The sequence below is a fragment of the Hylobates moloch genome, unplaced genomic scaffold, assembly GCF_009828535.3.
Source record: "Hylobates moloch isolate HMO894 unplaced genomic scaffold, HMol_V3 SCAFFOLD_8, whole genome shotgun sequence".
Taxonomy (NCBI): domain Eukaryota; kingdom Metazoa; phylum Chordata; class Mammalia; order Primates; family Hylobatidae; genus Hylobates; species Hylobates moloch.
This window is the reverse complement of record NW_026652283.1, coordinates 51,179,243-51,199,083: the sequence shown is the minus strand read 5'-3', so window position 1 is coordinate 51,199,083 and position 19,841 is coordinate 51,179,243. Positions and strand designations below refer to the sequence as shown.

General features: G+C 39.5%; 1 protein-coding gene across 4 annotated transcripts in view; it reads left to right on the top strand.

The window, feature by feature from the left end:
• FAF1 (Fas associated factor 1) overlaps positions 1-19,841 on the top strand; it is a 523,525-nt gene that overhangs the window by 293,790 nt on the left and 209,894 nt on the right. For all 4 annotated transcript variants that reach the window (XR_009214639.1, XR_009214638.1, XM_032160807.2 and 1 more), the window contains exon 8: positions 3,802-3,888. Coding sequence is in view for 2 of the 4 variants with exons in the window: in XM_032160807.2 (XP_032016698.1) it covers positions 3,802-3,888 (87 nt within the window). In the remaining 2 variants the exon portion in view is untranslated. The remainder of the gene's footprint in view (positions 1-3,801; positions 3,889-19,841) is intronic.

Here is a 19,841-nt window from a genome sequence, read left to right as displayed (position 1 = left end):
CCCTGACTCTTTACCCTCCATCTTCCTCTCTTCTCTTTCTTCCTTTTCCCTTTTCCCCTTCTTCTCCCTCTCTCTTCCCCCTCCCTCTTTCTTCCTCTTATTTCTTCATCTTCCCTCCTTCTCTGAAAGAACTGTGTCCTTCATCTGATCCATGATGACTTTAAATTCATCTGTATCATTTTATACAAAGCTGTATTTTATCATTTAGGTTTCCTAGAATACTAACTTTTTTCAGAATCGTTTTTACGGTTTTTTTTGTGTACATTTTGGATTTTTTTTCTTCCCTGCAGGATTATGATTTCAATTTTTTATTAAATATAACCATCAATAAAGAAAATGGAATTGTAATATATTAGTAAAATCCCCACTCTTTTGATGCTTTTGCTATCTTATCACTTGTGCTTCGTCCATATACTGGTAACATCTACATATGGTAATAGCATTGGTATGCATGGAATTATTTTTGAAAAACACTAAATTGTTTAGTGATTGTGGTTCAACATAAGATTCTTTTAGTTTAAACTCAGAATAGTCTGTGAATTTAGCCTTTGCATTGGAACAATCAAACATTAGCCTAATATGTTTTACATGGGACTCTCTCAGCCAAGTTCTGTCTGCATTAGCCAGTTTATTCTATGACAAGTTGCTTAACAGATGTCATTCTGGGGAGAACAATGAAGCCAAATACTTGTGCAATGGCTAACATTACTCTAACTTTGATCACTTTTGTTCAGCACATCAGTCTGGCGTTGTGCTTTATACCAACATAACACTATAGCCAGGACATGCTTTTCAGGCTTAGAATAGCAAAGGAATGTTATTCAATTCAGTGCAGTTACAGATGAGTTAATGAAAGAAGAAAATACTGTTTATTTCATAATACCTTATTGTTGTATTTTGGAATTAAGGTGGAATTTAAAGAATCCCACTCCAGAGTTATTTGTTTGTATACTTATAGTATTTGTGTATACTTTACAATGCTAGGGTAGCTTTGCCGCCTTTCCAAAAGGATGTAAATATTTGTCCTGCTTTTTTCAAAAATAGCTGATAAGGTTGGTTATATCTAGATAACATAATCAAAAATAATTTCAAGAAATTATTTTAAAGTAATAATTTCTTAATTATTTTAAGAAATAGTTTTAAGAAATTATTTTGTCTTGAAGCTTAAAGACTCCTCATACTCCCTCTTCTATCCCTCATCTTTTATTAGTGTAACACTCTAGGTTTGTGGAACACCTTTCTCGTTAGGAATACTAATGTTTAAAAATGACAAAATAATAACAGCTAGTGAAAGTGGTTAGAGGTTAACCCAATTGCATTTGGTTAAATTTTTGGGTTGATAATGACTGATAAAAATTTCAAAATGATGTGACTGACTATAAACAAAATGTTGCATGGTAGACTAGCCATTTGCTAAGAACCTCTAAAGAAAACCTGTTTGAATTGAGTACAGATCAAGCCATTCCTCAAGCTCCTCAGATCTCATTTACTAAGTCATTTTTCCACAGGTGTGAATTAGAGATAAAAATAGAGTGAGTTCTGTGTTTTTGTTTTATTTTTTGTTTCTCCTTTCCGTAGTGAACTTGTATCTCTATTTCACTGGAATGGTAACTTAGATAAGATTATGTATAAGAAAGGGTAATGTGAAGACAAAATGCTATAATTGGACAACATGATACTTTAGGCTTCTGCATTTTTAAAACATAAATGCATGATGCTTGTTGAAGTATGAAGAAGCCTATTGAAGTCTTTGGGTTTTGTTTTGTTTTTTGAGACAGGGTCTCACTGTGTCACCCCGAGTTCAGTGGCACAGTCATGGCTCATTGCTGCCTCTATCTGCTGGGCTCAACTGATCTTCCCAGCTTGGCCTCCCAAAGGGTTGGAATTACAGGCATGAGACACCATGCCAGGCCTCAAGTCTTAACACAGAACATATGATGGGGAGCATTTCAATCCTAACTTCATTTGATACAGTAGGATAATAATGCCATAATTAACTTGAAGAATTAGTTAAAATGGATAATCTCTCCATTATTATGATTCGTTAATTTATTTGTGAATAAAAACTAAAATAGAAAAAAAAAAACCTGAAGAGAGACATACTGCTTTTTTCTTTTTTTTGAGACAGGGTCTCACTCTGTCTGCCAGGTGGGAGTGCAGTGGCGTGATCATGGCTCAGTGTATCCTCAACTTCCTGGACTCAAGGAATCCTCCCTCCTCAGCTTCCTGTGTAGTGGGGACTATAGGCATGAGCCACCACGCCCAGCTAATTTTGTTATTTTTTAGTAGAAATGGGGTCTCACTATGTTGCCCAGGCTCATCTTGAACTCCTGAGCTCAAGTGATCCTCATACCTTGACCTCCTAAAATGCTGGGATTACAGATGTGAACCACCACGCCTAGTAACACTTCTTTTATTTTATTTTTATTTTTATTATTTTATTTTGAGACAGAGTCTCGCACTGTTGCCCAGGCTGGAGTGCAGTGGTACGATCTCAGCTCACTGCAACCTCTGCCTCCTGGGTTCAAGCCATTCTCCTGCCTCAGCTTCCTGAGTAGCTGGGATTACAAGCACGTGCCACCACACCTGGCTAATTTTTGTATTTTTCATAGAGACAAGGTTTCGCCATGTTGGCCAGGCTGGTCTTGAAATCCTGACCTCAAGTGATCTGCCCACCTGGGCTTCCCAAAGTGCTAGGATTACAGGCGTGAGCCACCATGCCTAGCCAACACTTCTTAATTACTGGCCGACGTAGGGTTTAACCTTCCAACACTTTATTCTGATAAGTTTACCTCCTTTCCTTTCAAAGTAAAAGGTATAATGTTACACGTTGGGAAAAATAGTTTCTCATCTTTAACGCATTTTTTGTGTTTAATTTTCAGGAAGGGCCTATAGCTCTGATGTTAGTAAATATTACACGAAATGTTTTTAATTTGGATTGATTTCAAAAAAATAACGCGTGCTACTTTTTTTTTTTTTTTTTTTTGGTCGGTGGTAGGGAGATGGAGTCTCACTCTGTTGCCCAGGCTGGAGTGCAGTGGCGTGCTCTCAGCTCGCCGCCACTTCCGCCTCCCGGATGCAAACGATTCTCCTGCCTCAGCCTCCCAAGTAGCTGGGATTATAGGCACTGCCACCATGCCTGGCTAATTTTTTGTATTTTTAGTAAAGATGGGGTTTCACCGTGTTGGCCAGACTGGTCTCGAACTCCTGACCTCAGGTGATCCACCTGCCTTGGCCTCCCAAAGTCCTGGGATTACAGGTGTGAGCCACCATCCCCGGCCCTGTGCTACTTTAATAATAAGTTTCTGTATCTTTGAAACTTACATAAAAATATAAAGACAATTTTAGGTTTTTCCTCCCCTGCCCCCCTTGCCCTGCAATAAAACCCCACTACCCTTCACTATTCCACATAGAAACTTGAAATGTATGTTTTTTGTTTTGAATCATTGTGCATTTTAATGATTAAATAAATTATAAAAATGTATAATTGTACTTTGCCCTTAGTGAACTGGGTGCCTGAAGTTTCTTGACTGAAAAGAAATGAAGTCAGCCAGGAGTTGAAAACAAGAGAGGAAGGATGTTTCTTAACTCTTATTTCATCTAGTCTTCATTGAGAATCTGCTTTTAAATTTGGTTTTGTTCTTTTTTACAAAATTTTTTGACGTGGGTTTTCATAGTTTCAAATTCTTGTTTTGAATCTAGAAGAAAACAGGAAATACACTGTGTGTCTCATAAATTGATTGGAAACTATAAGTCATGTGAAAATTCTGTTTTAATTGTCCTGTTTCTTTCTTTTCATAGGTAAAGAGAAATGTGTATGACCTTACAAGTATCCCCGTTCGCCACCAATTATGGGAGGGCTGGCCAACTTCTGCTACAGACGACTCAGTAAGTGACAGTCAAATTTTCAGTTTTATATCCTCCTTTCTCTTTTGCCACTTTCAGTCTAATTGGCTTTGATAATAAGCACAATCAAATGCTTTGAGTCTTCCATTGAAAGAATTATCTAGCCAGGCACAGTGGCTCACTCCTGTAATCCCAGCACTTTGGGAGGCTGAGGCGAGTGGATCACCTGAGGTCAGGAGTTTGAGACCAACCTGGCCAACATGGTGAAACTCTATCTCTATTGAAAACACAAAAATTAGCTGGGCATCATGGTGGGCGCCTCTAATCCCACTACTCAGGAGGTTGAGGTAAGAGAATCACTTGAACCTGGGAGGTGAAGGTTGCAGTGAGCTGAGATTGCGCCATTGCACTCCAGCCTGGGCGACAAAAGCGAAACTCCATCCCCCCCCCAAAAAAAGAAATAGTTATCTAAACCAAGCAGTGTGAAAGTAAGAGAAGTTGTAATAATCTGAGTTCACTTTTAGAACAGATATCACAAGCCAAGCAGGTCAGCATTCTGTTGGTAATGTTACAGTATCAATGCAAGAATTTGATGCTGCTGGATTGACTTTGACTTAGTTTTTTTCTTGATGAGAAGAATATATTACTACTAATGAAATATTCAAGGCAAAAACATTTTCTTTCCTAAATTACAGGTAATTCAAAATCAAGCTAATCATTATATTTAATTTTAAAACTACCTTTTTCATAGTAAACTGATATTTAAAAAGTTAATTTTTATAGTTAACATTAATAGCTCTTTAATCTCAAACATACCCGTAAATTTTGCTACCATAAGAAGCTGTAAGAAAATAGTCTGTCATTTTTACCCTTATTATATATTTTATAATGATTTCCCTATTGTAAATGTTTGAAGCCTTTCCTATCTCTGCCATTTCCACTCATTGTTGTTTTCTGTGAGAGTATATTTCTTTATATAAGGAGGCCATCTGAAATTCAGTTTTGGCCACTTTTCCCCATAAACTTGCTTGTTCTAACCAGATACCTAAGTTTTTTTAAAAAGTAAAAGTAAAAATGAGAATGTTTCTGGAAATCTCAAGTTACATCTAATTTTTAAAATAAACTGGGCTAAAAAGAAATTGGGACTTTGTAAACATGTTGTAATGATCAATACTGAAATAATGATTATGCCTAGGAATTGAATTATCTTTTTTTTTTTTTTTTTTTTGAGTCAGAGTCTGGCTCTGTCCCCCAGGCTGGAGTGCAGTGGCACCATCTCGGCTCACTGCAAGCTCCGCCTCCCGGGTTCACGCCATTCTCCTGCCTCAGCCTCCCGAGTAGCTGGGACTACAGGCGCCCGCCACCACGCCCGGCTAATTTTTTTGTATTTTTAGTAGAGACAGGGTTTCACTATGTTGGCCAGGATGGTCTCGAACTCCTGACCTCGTGATCTGCCCACCTCGGCCTCCCAAAGTGCTAGGATTACAGGCTTGAGCCACCGCGCCCGGCCTGAATTATCTTTTAATATTTTCTAGTAAATATTATGTTTCTGCCTGGATAATAACTACAGTTCATTCCTCTTCCAGCATCACCACTATATGTTTTAATATAAAAGAATTCTTTGTGGAAGACAGAAAAGTTGTAAGACAATTTAGGTAGATGCTACTTGAATCTAATTACAATGTAAACACTATGCCTTTGGAACATGCTTTGTGGATTATGAAATTTTAAAAATCAGAAACTTTAATAATCAGAAAATAGCAAAACCTTTATTTTTGGTCAGGCACGGTGGCTCACACCTGTAATCCCAGCACTTTGGGAGGCTGACACCGGTGGATCGCCTGAGGTCAGGAGTTTCTTTGTTTATTTATTTATTTTTGAGATGGAATCTTGCTCTTTCGCCCAGTCTGGAGTACAATGACACAATCTTGGCTCATTGCAACCTCCACCTCCTGGGTTCAAGCGATTCTTCAGCCTCAGCCTCCCAAGTAGCTGGGATTATAGGTGCCTGCCGCCACACCCGGGTAATTTTTGTATGTTTAATAAGGACAACGTTTCACCAAGTAGGCCAGGCTGGTCTTGAACTCCTGACCTCAGGTGACCTGCCTGCCTCAGCCTCCCGAAGTGCTGAGATTACAGGCATGAGCCACCGTGCCTGGCCGAGGTCAGGAGTTTGAAACCAGCCTGGCCAACAAGGTGAAACCCTGTCTCTACTAAAAATACAAAATTAGCTGGGCGTGGTGGCTTATGACTTTAATCCCAGCTACTTGGGGGGCTAAATAAAGCAGGAGGATCACTTGAACCTGGGAAGGGGAGGTTGCAGTGAGCCAAGATTGCGCCATTGCACTCCACTGGGCAATAAGAGCAAAACTCCATCTGAAAAACAAAAACAAAAGCCCGTTTATTTTTAATAAACACTTCCAGAAAAAAAAAATCTTTATGTTTAGGTGCTTAAATTTGTTTCTGAAAAACTGATTTTAGCATTGATGTTATGGTATATAATTAGAATTATTGGCTGGTCATCTATGGCTAAGGATAGGGATGCGTTTGTGGTTTTCTTGTGTTTTTTTTTGTTGTTGTTTTTCTTGCTTGAGTGAGAAATTTGATAGAAAATGTGCTACCTTTTTTTTTACAAAAATAAAAGAATAATGTTCATACGTGATGGTCTACTGTTTACCTGAGGAGGCATGAAGAAAACAGAAATGTTCTTAGTATTGTCTAAGAACTTGTTACAAGAAATAGTAATATTAATAGAAGAAAATAATTAAGACCTGAGCATATCATTAAATTCTCTGAGCTTTAATTTTCTCACTAATTTGCAGAACTATTATGAGGATAAGTTATAATATAAATACAGTACCTGGCTCATAGTAGACACTCAGTAAATGAGTCGACATTATAATTAAGATAACTGCAAAAAAAGTTATTATAATTACAGATTACAATTACAGGCAAGAATTGGCTGGTTTAAAGAAATGATGTCTGAGACTTGCTTCAGAATAACCTACGCGTGGCAGAGTGAGTGAGGATAGAGCTAATTTAGATTAGGCATCTATCAATCATTGTTGAATCTGGGTGATACGTATATTGGGTTTATTATACTGTTCTCTCAACTTTTGTATATGTTTGAACATTTTCATAATAAGTTTAAAGCAAAAATAATTGTTTAAGAGCAGGGACATAAGATAATAGAGAAACTCTGGAAATGTGGGGCTTCACAGTGTTGGAAAAGCCAACTGCTTTTGCACCCCACCCTTGTAGAAACCAGACTGAAATTGGCTTATCAGGTACAAGTTCCAAGAATGATAGGCAAAGTCGATGAAATATGATCAGTTCTTCTGCCTGCAAAATAGTGCCGTATACATTTTAGGTGCTAATTCATTGAATTGAGTTGGCATGGGCTTTTATGAGACCCATGTTTTAATGGTTTTTATAACATTTAATTTTTTGCCAAAGAGTCGTCATGCAGTCTAATTACTATAGGAAAATATGGAAAGCAGCTAAAACTGTTTGTTTCCAAGACTGTAATACTACTTGGTGCTCTTAAGTCACAGCAAACACAAGAGGAAATCCCTATTAAGAGGCTTGATTCTTTTAGCCTCATTATTCCCATTTGCACCTTGTCCCAGAACCTGTGAAGTGGTGCCTGCCCACACCTCCCCAGAGCAAATGTTGCCGCATTGGCAGGATGTTGCCTTGAGCTTGCATGATTTGATACAACAAAGATGTTCAGGGCCAGGCTGCTTTTAACTGATGCCACAGCAGATTCACTAGCTCCAGTGCTTGAATTTAGCCCAAAATGGCTTATAACCGGTATTCTGAGGAGATCCTAGCCAAATAATGTCGTAAAACCTTTTTCATTAGCAGTATAAAAACTCATAAAACTGGTACTTGTAGTCTATATTTGTTGCAGGCAGTGGTGTTTTTATACTTACTTAAATCATTCAAGTGGAGGCATCTGCTACAAAACAAAATCGTCCTCACAGCTTAGGGCATGAATTGGGTACAGCTGAGAAATGTCAGCTGTGTAAACAGCCTGAAATGTGTTACCAACAAAAATATAATTAATTTCTTTCCAAGACAGTGTGCCATAACTTAATACTTAGAATGGTTTAACTTTCAGAGAAAGCACCTGAACATTTGCTTCCTCGTGCCAGAGTAGAGGATTGGTTATAAAGGTCATTAAAAGTGAGGTCATTTTGTACTTTTATTGCTCAGTTGAAGAAATTTGTGTCGCTTTAAATAAACAGTAGCCTTAGATATCATTGGATTCTATGAATTTATGAAAATACCATAGATCAAGAAATTAATGGATTTGGAGTGATGAAAGTGTTCTAAAAATTAGATTGTGGAAAAGGTTGCACATCTCCAAAGTTTTAAAAAATAATTGAACTTTTTTTTTTTTTTTTTGAGACGGAGTCTCGCTGTCGCCCAGGCTGGAGTGCAGTGGCATGATCTCGGCTCCCTGCAAGCTCCGCCTCCCGGGTTCACGCCATTCTCCTGCCTCAGCCTCCCGAGTAGCTGGGACTACAGGCGCCTGCCACCGCGCCCAGCTAGTTTTTTGTATTTTTAGTAGAGACGGGGTTTCACCATGGTCTGGATCTCCTGACCTCGTGATCCACCCGCCTCGGCCTCCCAAAGTGCTGGGATTACAGGCGTGAGCCACTGTGCCTGGCAATTGAACATTTAAAATGAGTGAATTTTATGGCATATAAATTATGCCTCAGTGAAGCTATTTTTTTAAAAAAGAATTTAATTAACTAGATTAAAATACTTTTTCGCTTACATTTTTATCCTGCATGAGAAATACTTTGCAGTAACACAAGAGATGTTTTGTTCAGTATACTTCTCATTAACCTTTGACTCACCCAACAGGACAAAGAAATAGACCTCTTGTAATCAATTCTTTTATAATCATGAGTCTCTTATGAACCTAATAGACTTCAGTCGTGGGCATTTTCAGGCCACTCAGTGAAGTCAATAATCATTTACAACATTGTTGCCCATCTCCCTTCAGAGTTAATGTATTTTCTTTGCTTGTGGTCGTACTGGAATAGGGTGTGGGATACTGTATGAATTGTCAGTAACTCTGTTCCTTTTGTACTCTTTGATCAGGGAAATAGGTATCTAAAGCTTCACCAGTAGGAAAATGTTTTCATGCTGTGACAGTTCAGCTTTGAGAACAAGGAGTTACAAGCAGGCAAAATCTCATTTTACACTTTAACAAGGAAGCTCTTGGTTTCTAGATAGGAGAAATAATTTTAACACTGTGAATTATGTTTAGACACCTTATTACAATGCAGACAATATGAATACATGTAGTTCTTTTTAAATTCCTGGATTTAATAATGCTTATACAAAGAAAACCCTTTCAGTTTTTTGTTTGTTTTTACTTTTGTTTATATATTTTTTTGAGACAGAGTCTTGCTCTGTCACCCAGGGTGGAGTGCGGTGGCGAGATCTCAGCTGACTGCAACCTCTGCCTCCCAGGTTCAAGTGATTCTTATGCCTCAGCATCCCGAGTAGTTGGGATTACAGGCATGTACCACCATGCCCAGCTAATTTTTGTGTTTTTAATAGAGACAGGGTTTCGCCGTGTTGGCCAGGCTGGTCTTGAACTCTTGGCCTCAAGTGATCCACTCGCCTCGGCCTCCCAAAGCACTGGGATTATAAGCATAAGCCACTGTGCCCTGCCAACTCTTTCAGTTTTATTACTTTTTTTTTTTTTTTTTTTTTGAGACAGAGTTTCGCTCTTGTTGCACAGGCTGGAGTGCAATGGTGTGATCTCGGCTCACTGCAACCTCTGCCTTCTGGATTCAAACAATTCTCCTGCCTCAGCCTCCCGAGTAGCTGGGATTGTAGGCATGCACCACCGTGCTTGGCTAATTTTGTATTTTTAGTAGAGACGGGGTTTCTCCATGTTGGTCAGGCTGGTCTCGAACTCCCGACCTCAGGTGATCCGTCCACCTCGGCCTCCTAAAGTGCTGGGATTACAGGCATGAGCCACCATGCCCAGCTTAATACTTTATTCTTGTGCTTTTCTCTCTCTCTCTCTTTCTTTCTTTTTTTTTTTTTTTTTTTTTTTTGATGGAGTCTCACTCTGTCACCCCCAGGCTAGAATGCAATGGCATGGTCTTGGCTCACTGCAACACCTCCACCTCCTGGATTCAAGCGATTGTCCCTCCTCAGCCTCCCAAGTAGCTAGGACTACAGGCGCGTGTCATCATACCCAGCTATTTTTTTTTTTTTTTTTTTTTTTGTAGTTTTAGTAGAGACGCGGTTTCATAAGTTGGCCAGGCTGGTCTTGAACTCCTGACCTTGTGATCCACCTGCCTCGGCCTGCCAAAGTGCTGGGATTACAGGCATGAGGCACCATGCCCAGACTTTTCTTTTGTGATTACTAATGGTCTTCTGTATTTCTGTCATTGGCCACAAAATATTCACTCAGAATTGAGAAACTAGGCATTTTAGAATCAAAGCTCTTTGCGCATGTGTTAGGATTCAGAAAGCTAGTTATTAAATATTTTCACATTGAGAATGTGAGATAACTTACAAGTAAAACCATTACACAGTGGCTTTTATATAAAATAAAAGGAGCCGGGCACAATGGCTCACACCTGTAATCCAGCACTTTGGGAGGCCAAGATGGGTGGATCACCGGAGGTCAGGAGTTCAAGACCATCCTGACCAACATGGAGAAACGCTGTCTCTACTGAAAATACAAAATTAGCCAGGTGTGTGGCGCATGCCTGTAATCCCAGCTACTTGTGAGGCTGAGGCAAGAGAATTGCTTGAACCCGGGAGGCGGAGGTTGCAGTGAGAGATTGTGCTATTGCACTCCAGCCTGGGCAACGAGCAAAACTCTGTCTAAAAAAAAAAAAATTAAAATGAATAAATACATAAAATAAAAACTGCACACCGCCCTCTCCCCACCCCACTCTTAAATAGAAATGAATCTGAAGGCTGGGCACAGTGGCTCACACCTGTAATCCCAGCACTTTGGGAGGCCAAGGCAGACGGATCACGAGGTCAGGAGTTCGAGACCAGCCTGGCTAACATGTTGAAACCCTGTCTCTACTAAAGATACAAACAATTAGGGCCAGGCCCCCTAACTTTTGAGATGGAGTTTCACTCTTGTTACCCAGGCTGGAGTGCAATGGCACGATCTTGGCTCACCGCAACCTCCGCCTCCCAGGTTCAAGCTATTCTCCAGCCTCAGCTTCCCGAGTAGCTGGGATTACAGGCATGCACCACCACACCCAGCTGATTTTATATTTTTAGTAGAGCCGGGTCTTCTCCATGTTGGTCAGGCTGGTCTTAAACTCCCGACCTCAGGTGATCTGCCTGCCTCGGCTTCCCAAAGTGCCGGGATTACAGGCATGAGCCACCACGCCCAGCCGAAGTTAATATTTCTAAATAGAAGTACAACATGAATCACATTCAGCCTTGCTTACTTATTTTCAATGGCTCGTTTATGTACAGATTTTTATGCTGGCATTCAAAACCCTTCATTCTTTAGTCTGAAACTTCCCTTCCAGGTTTATTTTCCCATACAGGCTCTGAGTAAATACTTGATAAATATTTGTTGAATGAATGATTGAATATTACACCATATGTGTCTCAGCTTTAGCTAAATACTTACTATTTTTCGAATATACTTGGTACTCTCCCACCCTGTCATTTAATCATACTCTTCCTTCCACCTAGAATACCTACAACAATTATCTCCTTCCTTGAAGACCTTTTTGTTTTGTTTTGTTTTGTTTTGAGATGGAGTTTCACTCTTGTCACCCAGGCTGGAGTGCAATGGCGCGATCTCAGCTCACTGCAACGTCTGTCTCCTGGGTTCGAGCAATTCTTCTGCCTCAGCCTCCCGATAGCTGGGATTACAGGCGTGTGCCACCATGCCCAGCTAATTTTTGTATTATTAGTAGAGACAGGGTTTCACTATGTCGGCCAGGCTGGTCTCTAACTCCTGACCTCAGGTTATCCACCTGCCTCGGCCTCCCAAAGTGCCAGGATTAGAGGCGTGAGCCACCGTGCCCAGCCAAGACCTTTCTTTAAGAAACCCTGCCTATGCCCTTCTTCCCATGCTGCCTTCTCCAACCCTCTTAGAAATTCACTTATAGTTCTCTTCTTCTACTTAAGTTTTTTCACTTTTTTCTTATTTTGTTATTTGTTTCCTTCATTTCTCCCTTCCTTCCTCCTCTCTGGCTTCATCTGGTCACCACAAGCAACTACTATGGATCTCAGTCTCTGTAACTGTCGAACAATAACTCATAGAGTTATTGTGAAGAGTAAAGAGTCAGTAGTTACAAGAATAGTTACTGCTACATTTATTTTGAAGATTGAAGTAGTATGTACTAGAAAGAATGCCTTAACATGGTTGACTTTGGGCTATTATTGTGTTTTATTTTTGTTTTAATCTATCTATTCATTCACTTGACATTTGTGGAACAACTCTGTTAAAAGAAAACTTCAGACAAATTAAATTTAACGGAGTTTAATTGAACAAGAAAAAAAAATGATTCGCAAATTGGCAGCCCCCAGAATCATAGCAGATTCAGAGAGACTCCAGGAATGCCTCGTGGTTAGAACAAATTTATAGACAAAAAAAGGAAAGTGACATACAGAAAGAAGCAAGGTACAGAAACAGCTGTATTGGTTACAGGTTGGCGTTTGCCTTATTTGGAAACAGAACATTCAGCAGTATATCAGTGGTTGAAGAATGGCTGCTGAGATTGGCCAAGACTCAACTATTATTATAGGCATATACTCATAAGTTTGGTTTTCAGTCTTGTCTACCTATTAAGTTAGGTTAAGCTTCCTCCATCAGGACCCAAATGTGGAAGTACGCAGCCCTAGGCTGGACATGGTGGCTCATGCCTGTACTCCGAGCGGTTTGGGAGGCCAAGGCAGGTGGATTGCTTGAGACCAGGAGTTTGGGACCAGCCTGGCCAACATGGCGAAACCCTGTCTCTACTAAAAATACAAAAAAATTAACCGGGCGTGGTGGCTTACACATGTGATCCCAGATACTCAGGAGGCTGAGACACAGGAATTGCTTGAACCTGGGAGGCGGAGGTTGCAGTGAGCTAAGAGTGTGCCACTGCACTCCAGCCTGGGTGGCAGAGCGAGACAATGTCTCAAAAGAAAGAAGAAGAAACACAGAGTCCTTCTCAGATCATATTTAGTTCGCTTTAACAACTCTTACAGGCCAGTAACTGTGCTGGCCCTTAACGTTGCAGTGATAAGATCTTGCTTCTCAGAGATTGATGAGTTTAGTGGGAGACATATATAAACAGTGACAACTGAAGTATATAAATGCAATGGGATCATAGAAGAGGGAACAACCAATTTTGCTAACAGTTAGTGGTAGTGAAAAAATGACTTCTCAAAGAAAGGGACATTTGATTACGTTTTAATTTGTATACTTATATTCCTCCTTTTGTAAATTATAAGCATTGGAAGTAAGAAATGTCTTCACATTTATATCAAACAGAGTGTTTTATGCATTTATTTAAATTGCATTCATTTATTTAAATTGTTCAGTGCTCCACAAAGTTGACATCTATGGCAATAAACAACTAAAGGATTGATTTGTGTGAGTATAGTAACTGGATAAACATTTTGAGAATCATTTATTTCTAATAAAAATTAAATTATCAAAACTAAGCATTTTATAGCAGCAAGTAGAATAACAGATTTAGGAGTGTGCAGACCTACATTGTGAACCGATTTTTACCAATGTATGGGTGTATATATATGTATGGGTGGGAGGCAGAGGAAATGGACGTGGGGGAGAATGCAAGTGAGCAGAACAGTCCAAGTTTGTTGAATCCTAACATTACTATTATTTAGATGTTACTTAATGTTTGAGCTTCAGTTTCTTTATCTACAAAATGGAGATGATATTAACACACTTGAAAACCTATTGTGAAGCTTACATGAGTTAACATATTATTAGGTGGGACCATATGAAGTTGCCATTTTTTAGGGACAAAAATGGTTGCAGATTAGAAGTTTCATATGATTATATCTAATATGTAAAGCACATAATATAATGCAGGGGTTGACAGTTATGACTGTGAGCCCAAATCTCACTCAGCATCTGTTTTTGTCAATAATATTTTCTTGGGACACATTCACACCGATTTCTTTTTTTTTTTCCTTTTTTTAGATGGAGTCTCACTCTGTCCCCCAGGCTGGAGTGCAGTGGTGCGATCTCAGCTCACCGCAACCTCCGCCTCCTGGGTTCAAGAGATTCTCCTGTCTCAGCCTCCTGAGTAGAGTAGCTGGGACTACAGGCAGGTGCCACCACGCCCGGCTAATTTTTGTATTTTTAGTAGAGACGGGGTTTCGCCATGTTGGCCTGGCTGGTCTCAAATTCCTGACCTCAGGTTCTCCCTGCCTTCGGCCTCCCAAAATGCTGGGATTTTAGGCATGAGCCATAGCACCTGGCCACACTGATTTCTTAATGTACTGTGCCACAGCTGCTGTCACACTATAAGCAGGGATGTATAGTTGCAGACAAAGACCATATGGCCCACAAAACCTGAAATATCTACTGTCTGGCCCTTTGCGGAGAAAGTTTGCCAACCCCTGGTGTAATGTCTGGCATTTAGTAGGCATTCAACAAACATTAACTCTCTTTCCCTTGAGTAAGCACCTTCTTTATATTGCATACACATGCAGGATCAGAAGCATTCTTTGAATAGCTTCAGGGTCATCTTATGCTATTTAAATTACTTTGTTAGCCTGTCCTAGGGCAGACAGATTCAGGCAATCTTTGGACATTTTCACTGACTTTTTCTTTATTTGGGAAGGTCATGGATAATGTTGCTTCTGATGGTGGTGAGACTCAGTAGCTTCAGAGGGTTCATTGCCCTTGTCAACATATAGAGTCTTTAGCAAATAACACAGGCAAAGACTAAACAGATGAAAAGAACAGCTTTGAAAGCAGTAGAAGAAAGTTTGGGTTTAAAAGAAAAGAAAAGTTGTGAAATGAATTCTATTCTGAACAAGAGTGAGAAGTTTGGGAGTGTGGATGAAGCACTCAAGGGAAATGTTTGCTCAGTAAATATGAGGAAGAACACATGGAAGCAAGACAGCCCCCAATTGGAAACTTACAAGCACTAAGACCTGATGCTGTGGGTCTTGATTTCAGTTTATTAAAATCCCAAACCTGTAGACTGCTGCTTCTGCCCATGAAGGGATAACTGCTTTGGGATTTTCCCCCTCTCTGTAAACAACTACAAGACAGGATAAAATACATGAAACAACTGTTTTCAGATATTAGCCAACAGGACTCTGAAGAAGGAAACAAGAGTCCTGTGAGAGTCTTAAATTCTGCCTGGAGGCAACTTCTGGATCCCATAGCAGGAAAGGGAAAGTAAAACAGAACTTGGTAATTTCGCTGAGTTGAAGGGACAGAGATTGGAGTTTTGGGAGGCTCCAGCAGCTAGATTTTGCAAAGCAGACTTCCAGCAGAGAAAAATCTCCAGAAATCTGCATAGGATTCCCCAAGTCTTTAGCTGAATACCAGTTTTTGTGCATGCATAGGCTGAAAATCCAGGAGGCTAAGCAAAGAGAAATTGTTAGGAAAAAGAACAGTTAACTGGAGCTGTAAGGTAAACAATCCCCAGAGTTTACACAAAACTAAAACTGCTTCAAGTTTCTTCCAACTACACATTGTAGAGACACCTCAGTGAATACACAGGGCATTCAGTAGCTATCTTCAGAAGAGTTAACACCTTAGTGGAGTGGATAAATTGGCCGTAGAATGAAGGCTACTCTAGGACTTTTTAAAAGCTTAAAAACAAGCCTCAATAAGGAATAAGCTGATTAATAGGTAACTGCCTCTAAAAACAAAGTCCAGCATCCAATTAAAAGTTACTGCACATACGAACAAGCAGGAAAATCTGACGCATAACCAGAAAAGAAGTCAGTCAAAAGAAACAGACGTGGAAGTTACTTAGATAATGAAATTGGCAGACATGGACTTTAAAGTAGCTTTCATAAATGCTATGAAAGTGCTCAAGGACTTAAGTGAAAACATAACAGGAAATAATAAAATGTATAAAAGAGAACAAAGTATCATGGCAGGGTGGGAGTGGGGACAGTGATGGCTCTTGCCTGTAATCCCAGCACTTTGGGAAGCTGAGGCGGGAGGATCACTTGAGCTCTGGAGTTTGAGACCAGCCTGGCCAACATGGCGAAACCCCAGCTCTACTAAAACTGCAAAAATTAGCCAGGCATAGTGGTGCATGCTTGTAATCCCAACTACTCAGGACACTGAGGCAGGAGAACCGCTTGAATCTGGGAGGCGGAGGTTGCTGTGAGCTGAGATCGTATCACTGCACTCTAGCCTGGGCGACAGAGTGAGACTGTGTCTCAAATAAAAGAAAAAAATTTTTTAAAAGAACAAAGTAACACTTCTAGAGATAAGTAATATAGTATCTATCTGAAGTACGAATTTTACTGGATGGGATAAATAACAGCTTAGACAATGCCCAAGAAAAGATCAGTGAACTTAAAGATACAGCAATAGAAACTGTTCCCATTAAAGGATAAATTTTAGGAAAAAAATTAATAAGCAATATGGAATTTTTAACATAATGTAGAATTAAAATGTTTAACAACAGTAGCATAAAAAAAACAGAATTGAAGTGTACCATTAGTGATCCTACATTATAAATGAAGTTGTGTACTGTTAATCAAAGGTAATCTGTTAGGTTAATAATGCATGTTATAAACCTTAGAGCAGCCACTAAAGAAAGAAAGAAAAAGAAATCTAGCTAAAAATCCATTAAAAGAAATAAAACGCAATGCTGAAAAAAGTACAAATAAAACAGAAAAAAGGCCAGGCGTGGTGGCTCATGCTTGTAATCCCAGTACTTTGGGAGGCCGAGGCGGGCGGATCACCTGAGGTCAGGAGTTCAAGACCAGCCTGGCCAACATGGCAAAACCCTGTCTCTACAAAAATTAGCCAGGCATGATGGCAGGTGCCTGTAATCCCAGCTACTTGGGAAGCTGAGGCAGGAAAATCACTTGAACCTGGGAGGCAGAGGTTGCAGGGAGTCAAGATCGTGCCGTTGAACTCTAACCTGGGCGACAGAATGAGACTCTGTCTCAAACAACAACAACAAAAAAGAAAACAGAAAAAAAGGGAACAGAGAACAGATGGGATAAATAAAAACAGCAATATGGTTTAAATCCAACCATATTGATAATTACAGTAAGTACAAATTACTTACATTAAAAGGAAAAGATTATTAAAAATGAACTTTAAAAAACAAGATTCAACTGACTACAAGAATTTCATTTTATTTTATTATTATTATTTTTTTAGATGGAGTCTCACTCTGTCGCCCAGGCTGGAGTGCAGTGGCGTGATCTCGGCTCACTGCAACCTCTGCTTCCCGGGTTCAAGTGACTCTTCTGCCTCAGCCTCCTGAGTAGCTGGGATTACAGGCATATGCCCTTATGCCTGGCTAATTTTTGTATTTTTAGTAGAGACGGGGTTTCACCGTATTGGCCAAGCTGGTCTCAAACTCCTGACTTTGTGATCCCCCCACCTCGACCTCCCAAAGTGCTGGGATTACAGGTGTGAGCCACCGTACCTGGCCCAAGAATTTATTTTAAATGAAAACGATACGTTGATCTACTTTTAACATTCTTCCACTAAACAAGCATAAAAATATTTGCCATCCAAACACTAAACATAAGAAATTTGGGATGACTATGTGACATCAGAAAAGATACAGAACAAGGATTTTTTTTTTCTTTTTTTTTTTTTTTGAGGCAAAGTGTCACTTCGTTGCCCAGGCTGGAGTGCAGTGGCACAATCTTGGCTCACTGCAACCTCCACCTCCAGGGTTCAAGCAATTCTCGTGCCTCAGCCTCGTGAGTAGCTGGGATTACAGGCACCCGCCACCACACCTGGTTGATTTTTTGTATTTCAGTAGAGATGGGGTTTCACCATGTTGCCCAGGCTGGTGTTGAACTCCTGATCTCAGGCTATCCACCTGTCTTGGCCTCCCAAAATGCTAGGATTACAAGCATGAGCCCCAGCGCCTGGCCAGAACAAGGAATATTATCAAGACTAAAGAGAGATTTTGTAATAATTAAAAGGTCATTTCATCAAGAAGACAGAATGATCCTAAATGTGTATGTGCCTGGTAACAGTTTCAAAATACACAAAGCCAAAGCTGACACACAGATAGAGATTTCATTTTCCTTTCTCAGTGGTTTACAGAAAAATGATAGGTAAGAATGTAGATTTGGCCAACATGATTAATCAACTTTGCCTAATTTAAATTTGTAGACACTTCACCCAATAATAGCAGGATACATATTCCTTTCAAGTATGCATGATGCATTTACAAAAATAGACTATAACCTGGGCCATAAATATTTATTTATTGTCTCGATACATATTAGATGATTGTAATTAATATTATCACTAACCAAACATAATTAAATTACGTATTAATAACACAGTGGTATCTGAAGCTCTTCAAATATTTGAAATAAAAAACATACTTTTTTTTAAATTCATGAGTCGAAGAAATCAGAAAAGATTGGTAACATTTTAAACTAAATGAAAATGAAAACATAGCATATTAACTTTGTGGGATTCAGTTAAACATTGCTTAGAGGATAATTCATAGTTTAAATGCTTATATTAAAAAGGAGGTCCAATATCAATGAAATAATCATCTACCTGAAGAAGATAGAAAAAGAAGAGCAAATTAAATCCAAGTAGATTAAATGATATAGTAAAGATAAAAAAAATCAATGAAATAAAAGACAAATTAGGAAAAATTATTGAAACCAAATGCTGACTCCTTGAAAAGATCAATTAGGCCAGGTGCGATGGCTCACACCTGTAATCCCAGCACTTTAGGAGGCTGAGGTGGGTGGATCAAGAGATCGAGACCATCCTGGCCAACATTGTGAAACTCCGTCTCTACTAAAAATACAAAAATTAGCTGGGCATGATGGTGCGCACCTATAGTCCCAGCTACTCAGGAGGCTGAGGCAGGAGAATTGCTTGAACCCCAGAGGCAGAGGTTGCAGTGAGCCGAGATGGTGCCACTGTACTCCAGCCTGGCGACAGAGTGAGACCCAGTCTCAAAAAAAAAAAAAAAAAATCAGCTGATAAACTCCTAGCTAGACTGATCAAGAAAAAAAGAGACTAGATACGAATTAACAATGCCAGTAATTGATGAGAGGACATCACTACAAATCATACAGACAGTTAAAAGATGAAAAGGAAATGTGAATGACTTTGGGCCAATAAATTCTGCAACAGTAGGCTGAAATGGACAAGTTGCTTGAAAGGTTAAAATTACCAAATTGATCAAAGAGAAACAGAAAACTAGAATAGCCCAAATATAATTTTAAAAATTGAACTTGCAATTAAAAATCTTGCCACAACGGGTGGATCACAAGGTCAGGAGATCGAGACCATCCTGGCTAACATGGTAAACCTTGTCTCTACTAAAAATACAAAAAAAATTAGCCAGGCATGGTGGCAGGCGCCTGTAGTCCCAGCTACTTGGGAGGCTGGGGCAGGAGAATGGCCTGAACCCAGGAGGCGGAGCTTGCAGTGAGCCGAGATCGCACGACTGCATTCCAGCCTGGGTGACAGATTGAGACTCTGTCTCAAAAAAAAAAAAAAAAAAGCTTGCCACAACAAAAACTTCAGGACCAGCTTATTACATTGCCAAACACTACCAGATATTTAAGGTAAACTAATTCTAATCCTCTTCATATTCTTTTCCAACTCATTTTACGAGGCTGCGGTTACATTTATACCAAAATTGATCTGAGACATAGGGGAAAAAAACCCCAAAAAGCTACAGACCAATATCCTTTATGAAATACATGTTAAAAATTTTAACACATTTTACCAAATTGAATTTCACAATAAGTAAAAAGAATAGTACATGAATAATACATTTTAAAAGGGTGAATTTTATGTTATATGG